This window comes from Lucilia cuprina, chromosome 6 (genome assembly GCF_022045245.1).
Source record: "Lucilia cuprina isolate Lc7/37 chromosome 6, ASM2204524v1, whole genome shotgun sequence".
Taxonomy (NCBI): domain Eukaryota; kingdom Metazoa; phylum Arthropoda; class Insecta; order Diptera; family Calliphoridae; genus Lucilia; species Lucilia cuprina.
The window spans coordinates 30,899,969-30,912,674 of NC_060954.1; the positions used below are offsets into that span (position 1 = coordinate 30,899,969).

General features: G+C 29.9%; 1 protein-coding gene across 2 annotated transcripts; it reads right to left on the reverse strand.

Annotated features, from left to right (window-relative positions):
- Window positions 1-276: 276 nt before the first annotated feature.
- Window positions 277-1,086, reverse strand: LOC111681429. Of its 2 annotated transcripts, none has more exons than XM_046953578.1 (4): window positions 905-1,086; window positions 717-853; window positions 572-654; window positions 277-514 (listed from the first exon to the last, which is right to left on the reverse strand). In XM_046953578.1, the coding sequence occupies exons 2-4, from the start codon at window positions 807-809 to the stop codon at window positions 409-411; spliced, it is 282 nt and encodes a 93-aa protein (XP_046809534.1). In that variant the 5' UTR covers window positions 810-853; window positions 905-1,086; the 3' UTR covers window positions 277-408. The 2 variants fall into 2 exon arrangements, with proteins under 2 accessions (XP_046809534.1, XP_023298968.1); XM_023443200.2 differs by having other exon boundaries at window positions 717-839; window positions 905-1,084.
- Between the last annotated feature and the right edge of the window lie 11,620 nt (window positions 1,087-12,706).

The window sequence follows — 12,706 nt, forward strand, 5'->3', positions numbered from 1 at the left end:
TTTCTGTGACGTCAAAGAAACGACAGATACATACTATTAAACAATTACTCCACATGTAAAGAATGAATTTTCATTGTAATTATCAAAAAATATTTGCAAAACAATATTTACGTATGTACATGGACAGGCATATAAATTTTCATTGTAATTATCAAAAAATATCTACATATGTACATACGTATGTAGATATTTGCATATGTATATTTGGTTACTTGGTTTTTCTTTACTTAACATTCACATTTTATTGATTTAATCATTGATAAAGTAACAATAAGACACATTTATGAATATTTTATTTGTATAATAAATACCGTGCTAATGAAAATCAATCATATTGATAATTCAAATGACTTCTAAATGGGTCGTATGTGGCACAAGACACTTGTAACGTTTTTCCCTACTATTAAATTAGATATTTGGAAATGCTTGAGGTCCCCAGTCCCAAGTTGGTTGAGTCCATATATAACCCGTGTCGGTCATCGAGCAGTATGCATTGTAGTAACGACCAGGGGAACTAAAAAGATTTACAGTGAATTTGGCGCTTTATTTATCAATTATTATTGAATTGTACCGGCAATAAGAGAATTGGGGACACTTGCATCGAAATTGATTCTGAAATTCTTCTTTGCACACCTCGTTCCACCAACAAGTTCGCTAGTAAAGATGAAATACAAAATTTGTTTTATCACCACCAATAAAATGTTGGTTGATCTCACCTCTGTCATGTAACCATGTACGCTTTGGTCGGAATAACTTCTTTTGACAATGTTGGCCGATGTAGCCGTTGTCGTTGCCATGGTATGCATCATAATGGCGTACGTTGCAATTAAAATTGGAACCTACAAATGTAAAACTTAATTTATATTATTCATACATATATGTATGTAGCTAACTAAAGATTCACCATTTATTATCCCAACTGATACTTAGAGAAAAATCTTTGTTTGGCAATTTTAATTTAAAAATTTACTTCCTTTATTTCTAAATATGTCTTATGTATTATTGTTTAGTATTTTTATTTTTTTATGTAATAAAATGAAGAAGAAATTGTTATTACACCGTTCCAATTTTAAAATTCTTGTGTGTTTACATTATCATCCACTATGTTTAGTTGTGCTATACTATAACCGAGTTGAAAACGGTTGTATTTTTCTACAAAATGAAATATGAATTATTTTTTTGCACACCGATTCAGAATAATTTAAGAACATTGTAGTCGATGCATATTTTATTCTTAAGGGCAATTTTTCAATGTTTTGATCGTGATAACAAAAACGAGATTTTTTCAAAAGGAGAACAAACTCAGTTTGTTATAAGCAGGGCAAGGCATTCTATGTAAATGCATATTTGCTACAAAATGGCATCGATTTGTTATTGCATATTTTGTTATAAATTGCATATTTTCAACATTTTTATAGCATATTTTGCATATTTTTTAATTTTTATACCCTTCACCTTCGTGAGAAGGGTATATATAAGTTTGTCATTCCGTTTGTAATTTCTATAATATAATTTTCCGACCCTATAAAGTATATATATTGTGGATCCTTATAGATAGCGGAGTCTATTAAGCCATGTCCGTCTGTCTGTCTATTGAAATCAGTTTTTAGAGGTCCCCAGATATCGGCGAGATCCGAATCTTCAATAATTCAGTTAGACATGCTTTCGAAAAGATTTCTATTTAAAATTAGCAAAATCGGTCTATAAATAACGGAGATATGAGCAAAAATCCGAGGCAATTTTTTTTGTATGTTTGCATGCTATTCTGTTCTCACGAAGGTAAGTGGGTATAACAAGAACAAGGAGATAAAGCAGTAATATGTTGGTAATACAGCTGATATTTGTTTGAGGGTGGTAATACAGTTTGGTATTACAGTACAACGGTTAATATTTCTTTCTGCTACAGTTTATATTTGTTTGTGTGTATGTTATGTGTGACATGTGTGCAGAGATACAAAATAAATAAAAACTGTTTTTTAAAACATACTTGGTGAAGGGTATATAAGATTCGGCACATCCGAATATAGAATTATTACTTGTTTTAAAACAAATTGTTTTGTTTTCTCTTTATTTCATATTTTTACAACAAATTTGACATTACATACTTAGAATTTTGTTTAAGAAATATCAACAAATTTCGATTTAACAACGAAATACTACGTACCTACTATGAAATAAAATTTTGCATAGTTTAAACTAATTTTTAAAACCAAATTGTGCGGAATGTATTTTGAGTGCTATTTGTAACTTCCAAATTATTAGTCCTGAAAGTATCGGTTCAGTATAAATTTCTAAATATGTCCATCTGTGTGTCCATATAAAAAGATAACTTGATGAAATTTTGTTCTTACATCTCTCACTTAAAAATATTACCAATTGATAAAATTCGGAAGAAATATAATTTATAGAAAAATACATTCGTTCACTACATTTTATTAGAATTGCATCAAGCTTTCCACATCCAGAAAATAAATATATACAATTTAAAGCTTTTTTTGGTCTTTATATTTGTAATTCTCGAGGTCGTGGTTCCGTTAAAGTGGTATTATCTATACATATAAAAATTAATGTGTGTTTGTTTGTATTCTTGATATTTTCACAACGTGTTCCTGTATGCCTGGAATAGGTAATTCCATTTGAAATTTCAAGGAGGAGCCACGCCCACATTTTAGTGTCAATATTATTATATAAAATATATATGAAAATTGGACGGACTAGCGTTAGGGGGCGTGGCACCTCCCATATAAATTAAATACAAAAATTCGTTTAACTTGGAAATTATTACAGTTAGAATATTAAAATTTTGCACTAATAATTTTAACATCCATGTAAACATTTTGGGCATTAAATTGGCGGAGTACTCATGAGGGGAGCACTGCCTCCCATATTAATGATATACAAAAGTTCGTTTATCAGAGAAACTAAAAAACTAAAATTTTGCACGAACAACTTTAATATTCATCTGAACATTTTTAAGAAAAAAGAGCCGACTTTTATCTGGGGGGCATGGAGCCCCCATATCTATAAGAGCTAGAATCTTTAAATTTTACTTAAAGAATTTTAACATTCATCTGAACATTTAGAGTATAACGAGCGAAATTTTAATGGGAACTTGACATCTCCCATATTAATATAATACAAAATATTGTTTATCTAAGAAAATATAGAACTAAATTCATCAAATTTTGCATAAATTACTTCAATATTCATCTGAACATTTTGTTGGAAACAGGGCGGACTTTCATCTGGGGAGCTTGAACCCCCACATGAATTTAATAGAAAAAAATTGGATATCTAAGAAACTATTAGAGCTAGAATCTTACAATTTTATATGAATAACTTTGACATTCATGCGAACATTTAGAAAATAACGGGCAATGGGGGGCTTGCCACCACATACATGAATTAAATACAAAATTTCGTATATCTTCAAAACTGTTAGATAATTAAAATTTTTTATAGACAGATAGAAATTGGCGAACTTGTAATAATTTGATTGACATCTCTTATATGTAACATATTGTTAATTCGGAAAACTATTGTGATTAGAATTTTCAAAATCTTTAAGCGGATTTTTTATTTATACTAGAGAGTAAATCAAAAAATATTGTATGTCCCAAGGCATAAGAATATGAATTATTTTTTAAGAAAAAAGTACAGTGGACGTCCACTAGTACGAATTATATAATGTCAGGCCCTTTCGTAGTACCGAAAAATTCGTATTATTGAACAACACATTTTGTATGTTTAAATTCAAATAATATACATAAAATATAGGATTTTATTTATTTTTGTTTTATTTTTCATGAAAAATTACATAACGAAACAAAATATAATAAATATGTATTATTTCAAATTTCTTGTAAATAAACAGGCATAAAAGGCTTATATTTACGTATACGAATTGTTAATGAAAGTATCGTGAGTCCAATGGTTGAAATGAGATATAGAAGGTTTTAAATTTTAATGTTTTTAACAATATGTGTGCCAAAGACAATTTGCATGTACATATCTGTTCCAAAATGTATAAAACATGTTCAGATTACATAAAACTTTAATTAGAAACTTGAATGGAATATACTTTCAATAACAATTCTCTAATTTAAAATTTTCTCTTAAAAAATTTTAATAGTTAAAGGATCACATATAGTAATGCTTAATACCATTGGAATGTGGAGTCATACTACTTTCAAAATTGACAGTTCATACATATATAAATAACATTTTACTTATTAGAAAATCCATAATTAAACATTGTTGTTTATTACTTTGCAAAATGATTCCTACGACCTTTTCAATAACAGCGCTTTTGAAGCTTCAATATTGTTCTCATTGGCGATATCATTAAATTTAATTTCTTCTCTTTGGTCATCGAAATTACAAGAAAATAAATTAATTACACTAAATAATTGTTGATTTGTAAATATACATACAGTAAGTTGTGTGTATAGGACTTTTAAAAACACAAAACATTTGTAATAAATACAAAAAACTTCAAAATTACTGAGCTAAAGGTGAATGATATAGAAATCATAAAATAAAAACAAAATAAAAACTTCATTCATACGCAAATAAAACCAAAATTCACATAAAAAATGCGTTATTCGTACTATCGAACAGAAAAATTGTGACTTTATTCGTAGTATAGAGTAGACAATGCTACAATTTTGCCATTCGCATTATTGGACATTCGTCATAAAGAGGGTACGTACTATTGGACGTCCACTGTATATATTAAATTTTAGCAAGTAAGAAATAAATAGTAATAGTAAATCTCGTAGTTAGCCTTGATTTGTGGTTTTTACATAGAGAAAAAAAACTAAGGCACAGACCTGGGTTCGATTATTATATTTTTATACCCTTCACTTTCGTGAGAAGGGTATATAAGTTTGTCATTCCGATTGTAATTTCTATAATATAATTTTCCGACCCTATAAAGTATATATGTTCTGGATCCTTATAGATAGCGGAGTCGATAAGGCCATGTCCGTCTGTCTGTTGAAATCAGTTTTTAGAGGACCCCAGATATCGGCGAGATTCGAATATATTGAACAATTCTGTTAGACATGCTTTCGAGAAGATCGCTATTTAAAATCAGCAAAATCGATCGGTAAATAACGGAGATATGAGCAAAAATCCGAGACAACCTCTGAAAATTTTATCAAAAAATGTCATATTTTTTTCATGCTTTGTTAAATAAACAACAACAACACTGTATATTAGAAAACGATGTACACTTGTATGTAGATGTATGTATATGGTTTTATTCAGCTGTGGATTTGGATGTAGGTTGGTTTTATTGCGTTGTTTATTTTCTTTTTGGTTTTCTGTGTTTTTCGTTATGTATGTTTGATGTCTGTTGGTTTTGATGCCTTGCGTATTTTGTTTTTTTATTTCGTTTAGCGTTGTTGTTGTTCATTTTGTTTTGCTTTTGGTGTAATAATAATGTAGTCGGGAAAAATTTATAAAACTAATATGTTTAAAATACACTATGGTGAAGGGTATATAAGATTCGGCACAGCCGAATATAGCACTCTTACTTGTTTGTTTTACTCTCTAGTATAAATAAAAAACCAGCTTAAAGATTTTGAAAATTCTAATCAAAATAGTTTTCTAGATTAACACTATGTTACATATTAGAGGTGCCAAGCAAATTATTGCAAGTTCGCCAATTTCTATGCATTTAACTCATATATGTGGTGGCAAGCCCCCCATTGAAAGTCCGCCCGTTATACTCTAAATGTTCAGATGAATATCACAATTCTTTAAGTAAAATTTAAAGATTCTAGCTATAATAGATTCTCAAATATACTAATTTTACTATTTTATTTATACGGGGGCTCCAAGCCTTCCAGATGAAAGTCGGCTCTTTTTTTTCTTAAAAAATGTTCAGATGGATATTAAAGTTCTTCGTGCAACATTTTAAGAATTTAGTTGTATTAGTTTCCCAGATAAACGAACTTTTGTATATAATTAATATGGTACCGCTCCAATCATGAGTAGTCCGCCAATTTAATGCCCAAAATGTTTACATAGATGTAAAAATTATTAGTGCAAAATTTTAAGATTCTAACTGTAATAGTTTCCAAGGTAAACGAATTTTTGTATTTAATTAATAAGGGAGGTGCCACGCCCCCTAACGCTAGTTCGTCCACTTTTTATCCCAAATAATCGTATTGACACTAAAGTTCCTCCGACAAAATTTGAGGACTTTAACTGTTATATTATTTTAAGGTAAACTATTTTTTTATTTAATTAATATGGAGGGTGCCGCTCCCCTCATGGGTAGTCCGCCAATATACTACCCAAAATGTTTATATAGATGTTAAAGTTATTAATGCAAAATTTTAAGATTCTAACTGTAATAGTATCCAAGATAATCGAATTTTTGTATTTAATTTATATGGGAGGTGCCACGCCGCCTAACGCGGAATACGCTGTGAAAATTTCAAGAAAATCGGTTCAGCCATTTAGTAGTCTATAACGTTCAAAAATACAAACATGCAAACAAACACACATTCATTTTAATATGTATAGATAAGATTTTAGTTTTGTGCAATTTTTATAGATAGTGGACCTATTAAAATATAACTTAAACTCATCAAATGCAAACCGATATTCGTACAGATAGCCCGTTAAAATAAATTTTTATGCTGCACATAATTAATTTTTAAACATATTTTTACAGAATAACAATTAAAATTGTCATAAAAAATATGTACAAAAAAAATCCTAAAATATGCTAAAAAAATGCCAAAAAATATTAAAAATGCAAAAAACTGCTAGATTTAATTTTTGGGTGCTAAATGAGTGCAAAAAGTACTAAATCCAGTAATAAAAGTGCTAAATTGACAACACTGAACATAACATAAGTATTAGTACTACTAATTTAGTATTATTTATTTTAAATTATATGTATAAGCAGAACAATGTGTTGACATTAATATAAGCATCAATGTGATTTTCTGAGGAGGTCCTATTATGGTTTCTTGTGTCAATTTATGTCCAAGATCGTGTTTCTAACTTAGGGACACAGAATGTATATACTTTTTACAGAACATCTTATCGCCATACTAAATATAAGGCGTTATTTTTTGAGACTACACTATTCCCCATATGTGCGGTTATATATAGAAAATATTTCTATGCCAATGATTATTTTATCCCAAATAATCGTATTGACACTAAAGTTCCTCCGACAAAATTTGAGGACTTTAACTGTTACATTATTTCAAGGTAAACAATTTTTTTATTTAATTAATATTTAGGGTGCCGCTCCCCTCATGGGTAGTCCGCCAATATACTACCCAAAATGTTTATATAGATGTTAAAGTTATTAATGCAAAATTTTAAGATTCTAACTGTAATAGTATCCAAGATAATCGAATTTTTGTATTTAATTTATATGGGAGGTGCCACGCCGCCTAACGCGGAATACGCTGTGAAAATTTCAAGAAAATCGGTTCAGCCATTTAGTAGTCTATAACGTTCAAAAATACAAACATGCAAACAAACACACATTCATTTTAATATGTATAGATAAGATTTTAGTTTTGTGCAATTTTCCATAGATAGTGGACCTATTAAAATGTAACTTAAACTCATCAAATGCAAACCGATATTTCTACAGATAGCCCGTTAAAATAAATTTTTATGTTGCACATAATTAATTTTTAAACATATTTTTACAGAATAAGATTTAAAATTTTCATAAAAATATGTACAAAAAAATCCTAAAATATGCTAAAAAAATGCCAAAAAATATTAAAAATGCAAAAAACTGCTAGATTTAATTTTTGGGTGCTAAATGAGTGCAAAAAGTACTAAATCCAGCAATAAAAGTGCTAAATTGACAACACTGAACATAACATAAGTATTAGTACTACTAATTTAGTATTATTTATTTTAAATTATATGTATAAGCAGAACAATGTGTTGACATTAATATAAGCATCAATGTGATTTTCTGAGGAGGTCCTATTATGGTTTCTTGCGTCAATTTATGTCCAAGATCGTGTTTCTAACTTAGGGACACAGAATGTATATACTTTTTACAGAACATCTTATTCGATTAATCGAAGAAAAACCAACTTTTCGAGCGAATAAGATTTTTAGAAAAAAGAATAATTCGAAAAATATCTTAAAGTAATTATTTTACAAATATTTTATTAAAGAATTGAATACGGATTTACATCAATATGTTAAAGACAAGTAGTAAATCAAAAGTTCTGGTATAATTGACACAAAAAATATATTTTCATCAGGGAGCTAATTCTCACATTCGTATACGTACGAATTTATATTCGATCGTACGAGTTTTTATACCCTACACCACTATAGTGGGGAGGGTATTATACGTTTGTGCTGATGTTTGTAACATACAAAAATATTGGTCCAATACCCACCTTAAAGTATACCGATCGATTCAGAATCAATTTCTGAGTCGATTAAGACATGTCCGTCCGTCTGTCCGGCTGGCTGTCCATGTAAACCTTGTGCGCAAGGTACAGACCGAGCATGTTTTTTGGCACAGGGACGAAGCCTATTGAAAATGATTGAAATCAGTCCATTATTTCACCTAGCCCCCATACAACCGTACCTCCCGATTTGAAATATTCTATTATCTCTCTGAAAATTGGCATAAATAAGTTTTACATAAGTTTAAATGACACTGCAGATTTTCGTAAGGATCGGCCCTTATTTGACCCTAGCCCCCATACAAACCCCCCTTCAAAAAATGTCTTAAACGTGTAAAATTGACTTGTAACCATTTGTATCGCAATGAAACTCAACAAAACTGTTATTTAAAAATATATCCTTTTCCCAAATTTACCGAGGATCGGCCCAATTTGACCTACATAAAGCCTCATTTAGAAATTTTAGTTTTTTTTTATCAATAAATTGCTTAAATATTTTGGAAAAATATTCAACATAAAAGTTTCTTTATAAAAAGTAAAAATTTTAAAAATATACTCATGGTGTAGGGTATTATATGGTCGGCCGTGCCCGACTATACTTTCCTACTTGTTTTTTTTTTAATTTTTGGATTCTCTTATTTGATAACGAATAAAACGTTTCCAAATTTTTCTTATGATGGCATTCGATAACGAGCAATCGTTCTAATGAAACCTTTCGTTACGTTTTTGTGAGAAAAATTTATGAGAACGAACTGAATTTCATTAAATCTGGAAAAAATAATAAATGTAATACTTTTAAGTCAAAAGTGAATTATGCCAAAGTAAATCCCTGGCAATTTAATGGCAAATCACAAGAGGTTAATGCCAAATACTTCAAAAGGTAAATAACTCTTTTTTGGGTGTTGGCGGTTATAATTTTATTGCAGACATTCCTTGAAAGTTTCTTTAAGAAATAAATTTATATTTGAATATTATATATTTGAGTTTAAAGGACTAAAACAGAACATGAGGGCTATGCGAAATAACATTAACACTTTTCAATAGGCTTTGACCTTGGGCCAAAAAAAGAGTATGTATCAAATTTCAACAAAGGCTTACATGGACACGCAGACGGATGGACGGACATAGCTAAATCGACTCAAAGCCGATTGGTATACTTTAAGGAATATTATATTTTGTATAAAAAACTCCTCTCTGCAATTATACTCCATATTTATATTTTAATTTTAATGAAAGATATGAGTTTTGTTAACATTTCGTTCAGTATTGTAAAATATATTATGAAAGTTTTTATAACACTGAAGCAACAACTACACAAGTGGCTTGCCAAACTTACCAGTATTTTACGTTTGTGCAAGCCTGTTGTGTAGTGTATGAGGGTGTTTCGTGTTTGCACAAATGCTTGCGGTTTGTTTAATCGAAAAACAAAAAATTTGGATTTTTACACAAACATATATAATTTTTGTCAATCCGTTTGTATTGTTTATACTTATAAACACATTTTTTTTTAACAAAACTTACATGTTAAAGGGAAATTTACATCAGTATCTTTGCAAGTCCACAAAAACGTGAAAAAAGGTGATTGATTGTACAAGCAATTTTTGTGTAGTGTGTGTTGAATGAAAAAAGTATGTTTGTCAAGCCGCTTGTTTAGTCTATTTGGCCTTTAACATCATAAGAAAATTAGGCCCAAATAGACTATACAAGAGGCTTGACAAACATACCTATTTAATTTCAACACACACTACACAAACATTGCTAGCACAAATACCGATTTTCTCACGTTTTTGTAGACTTGCAAAGATACATATGTAAATTTATCTTCGAAATATAAATTTTGTAAAAACATTGGTCATTTATGAATATAAACAATACAAATGGATTGACAAAAATTCAATATGTTTGAGTAAAAAACAAAATTTTTTGTTTTTTGATCAAACAAACCGCAAGCATTTGTGCAAACAAGAAACACCCTCATACACTACACAACAGGCTTGCACAAACGTAAAATACTGGTAAGTTTGTCAAGCCGCTTGTGTAGACTATTTGGCCCTTTACGCACTATCGAAATTAATTTCGATTCGAATATTATTTCGATACGACTGCGAGAATTACCCCCAAGGGTTTAATTCTCGCATTCGTATACGTTCGAAAACATACTCGAATGTACGAGTTTTTTACTTTTGAGGTTCTCTTATTCGATAACGAATAAAACATCGAAATTTTTAATGATGGCATTCGATAACGAGCAATCATTCGAATCAAACCTTGCGAGTTCTTCCTCGAAAGCTAGTTTGCTTTCGAAATAAGGTTATTGTGCAAAGAGTAAATTGGAAGGAACATGTAAGTTAACAATTTTTATTACAACTGACAAAAAATATAAATTTAATACATTAAGGTCAAAAATATCAAAAATATATTATACTCAAAAAGAAATTCTTGGCAAATCTTACGGATTTGGACAATAACTTATTACCAAATACTTCCCAAAAGAAATCAACTTTGGGAACCACTCACTACTAAGCTAAATGCTTCCGGCCCACCAGTATAAGAAGCTTGGCGCAAGGTAATGTATAAATAAAAATATTTACCCTTTTCATTAATTTATTTGTAAAATTTGTATCTATTTTAGGTCTACAAAACGTTAAAAAAGCTTTGTTTTAATAAATCTTCTAAGAAAAGGACCGGTGGCGGCCCATTTGAAGAACAATTTTTTTCTTATGTAGAGGAACAGAGAGTCGCATCTGCAGGCTTAGAAGCCTCTGTTGAATGCTTAAAAGTATTGGGTCCCAAAGTAAAACCGTGAATAACATTGTAAGTGAAACATCGCCACCAGTAAAAGATGCTAAAGCTTGGCGCATGGTAATGTATAAATAAAAACATTTACCCTCTTTATAAATTTATTTGTAAAATTTGCATCTATTTTAGGTCTACGCTGATCAAAAACAAAACGTTAAAAAAAGCTTTGTTTTAATAAATCTTCTAAGAAAAGGACCGGTGGCGGCCCATTTGAAGAAAAAATCTTTCTCAAGTAGAGGAACAGATAGTCGCATCTGCAGGCTTAGAAGACTCTGTTGAATGCTTAACAAAGGTTAAAAGTTTTGGATCCCAAAGTAAAACCTTGAAAGATATTTTAAGTGGAACATCACAAGAGAACAGTCGTTATTCTCAGATGACGAAGAGATGCAAGAAATTATTTCTTCTTTAATAGAAACTGAAGACGTTAGTGAAAAGATGCTCTACCAAAAGTATGTAAAAAAGAAAGGGAGACTAATATCATTTTGTTAAAACAAAATATGATGACAACATAATTATATCGGAAAGAGATGTTGAAAAGATTAGACAAAATTATAGAAATAGAGTTAAAAATAAAAGAGGTTGACAGAAGTTCCCAACTGCTCGATTTAAAAACGAAGACCTTTAAAATGAAGGAAAGAGAGCATAATTTAAATACACAAATAAAAGAAATGAAACGTAAGAAGGAGTTGGAAAAACTTAATATTGATACATTAAAGAATTAAAATATTTAATTCTTATATTTTGTTCTATTAATTTCATTATTTTGTTTTTTTTTCAAAACATTTATATATTTTTCTGTTGGATTAAATTTAATAACAAAAATAGAAAAAAATCGTTTAATTCTAGGAACATAAGCATAATTTAATGTTATCTCTAATCTTTTTCCCTACTTTGGTTATTTGTGTTTCTGTTCCCGTATCTATTTCAGGCATTTCCGAGTTCAATGGCGTTTGTTGTACGTCTTCGTAATTGGGTACTTTAAAATATATGCAAATATTGTGTAAAGCCGCACATACATTAGAGAACTGTGCAATTTTCTCGGCACTATAACGACTTCGCTTGTAGTGACATAAAATTTTCCACCGGGCCTTCAAAATTCTAATTGTCCTTTCGACAATACACCTTGTTTTGGAATGAATATCGTTAAACTTCGATTCCATTGAGTTTTCAACCAAAGTTCACATGGAAATCCCGAATCAGCTACATATAAATATAAATAATATTTATGTGACATACATATTTACATACACAAAATTTCCCAGCAGTTCGACAAAGAGTCAATGCATACGAAAAAGACAGTAATTTCCACTAATAATAATAATATGATTGTAATTCGTATGTTTTGGGTCATTCGTCACAAATAAAATCTTTGTAATCGAGAATGAAGACAGTCGTCACTTTAGTGTCCACTTTGTAAGCGAGAGCGGAGGTAATCTTCTCTATACTGTCTCCAAGTAATCTATAGATTAGACTCTTCAAAGTTGTTTTCG

What these genes read in the sequence shown, in the direction of transcription:
- LOC111681429 (XM_023443200.2), bottom strand. An exon ending in TACATGGTTACATGACAGAG is followed by an intron (nt 655 to 716) that starts GTGAGATCAACC and finishes CATCTTTACTAG; the next exon opens with CGAACTTGTTGGTGGAACGA. An exon ending in CCCCAATTCTCTTATTGCCG is followed by an intron (nt 515 to 571) that starts GTACAATTCAAT and finishes AAATCTTTTTAG; the next exon opens with TTCCCCTGGTCGTTACTACA.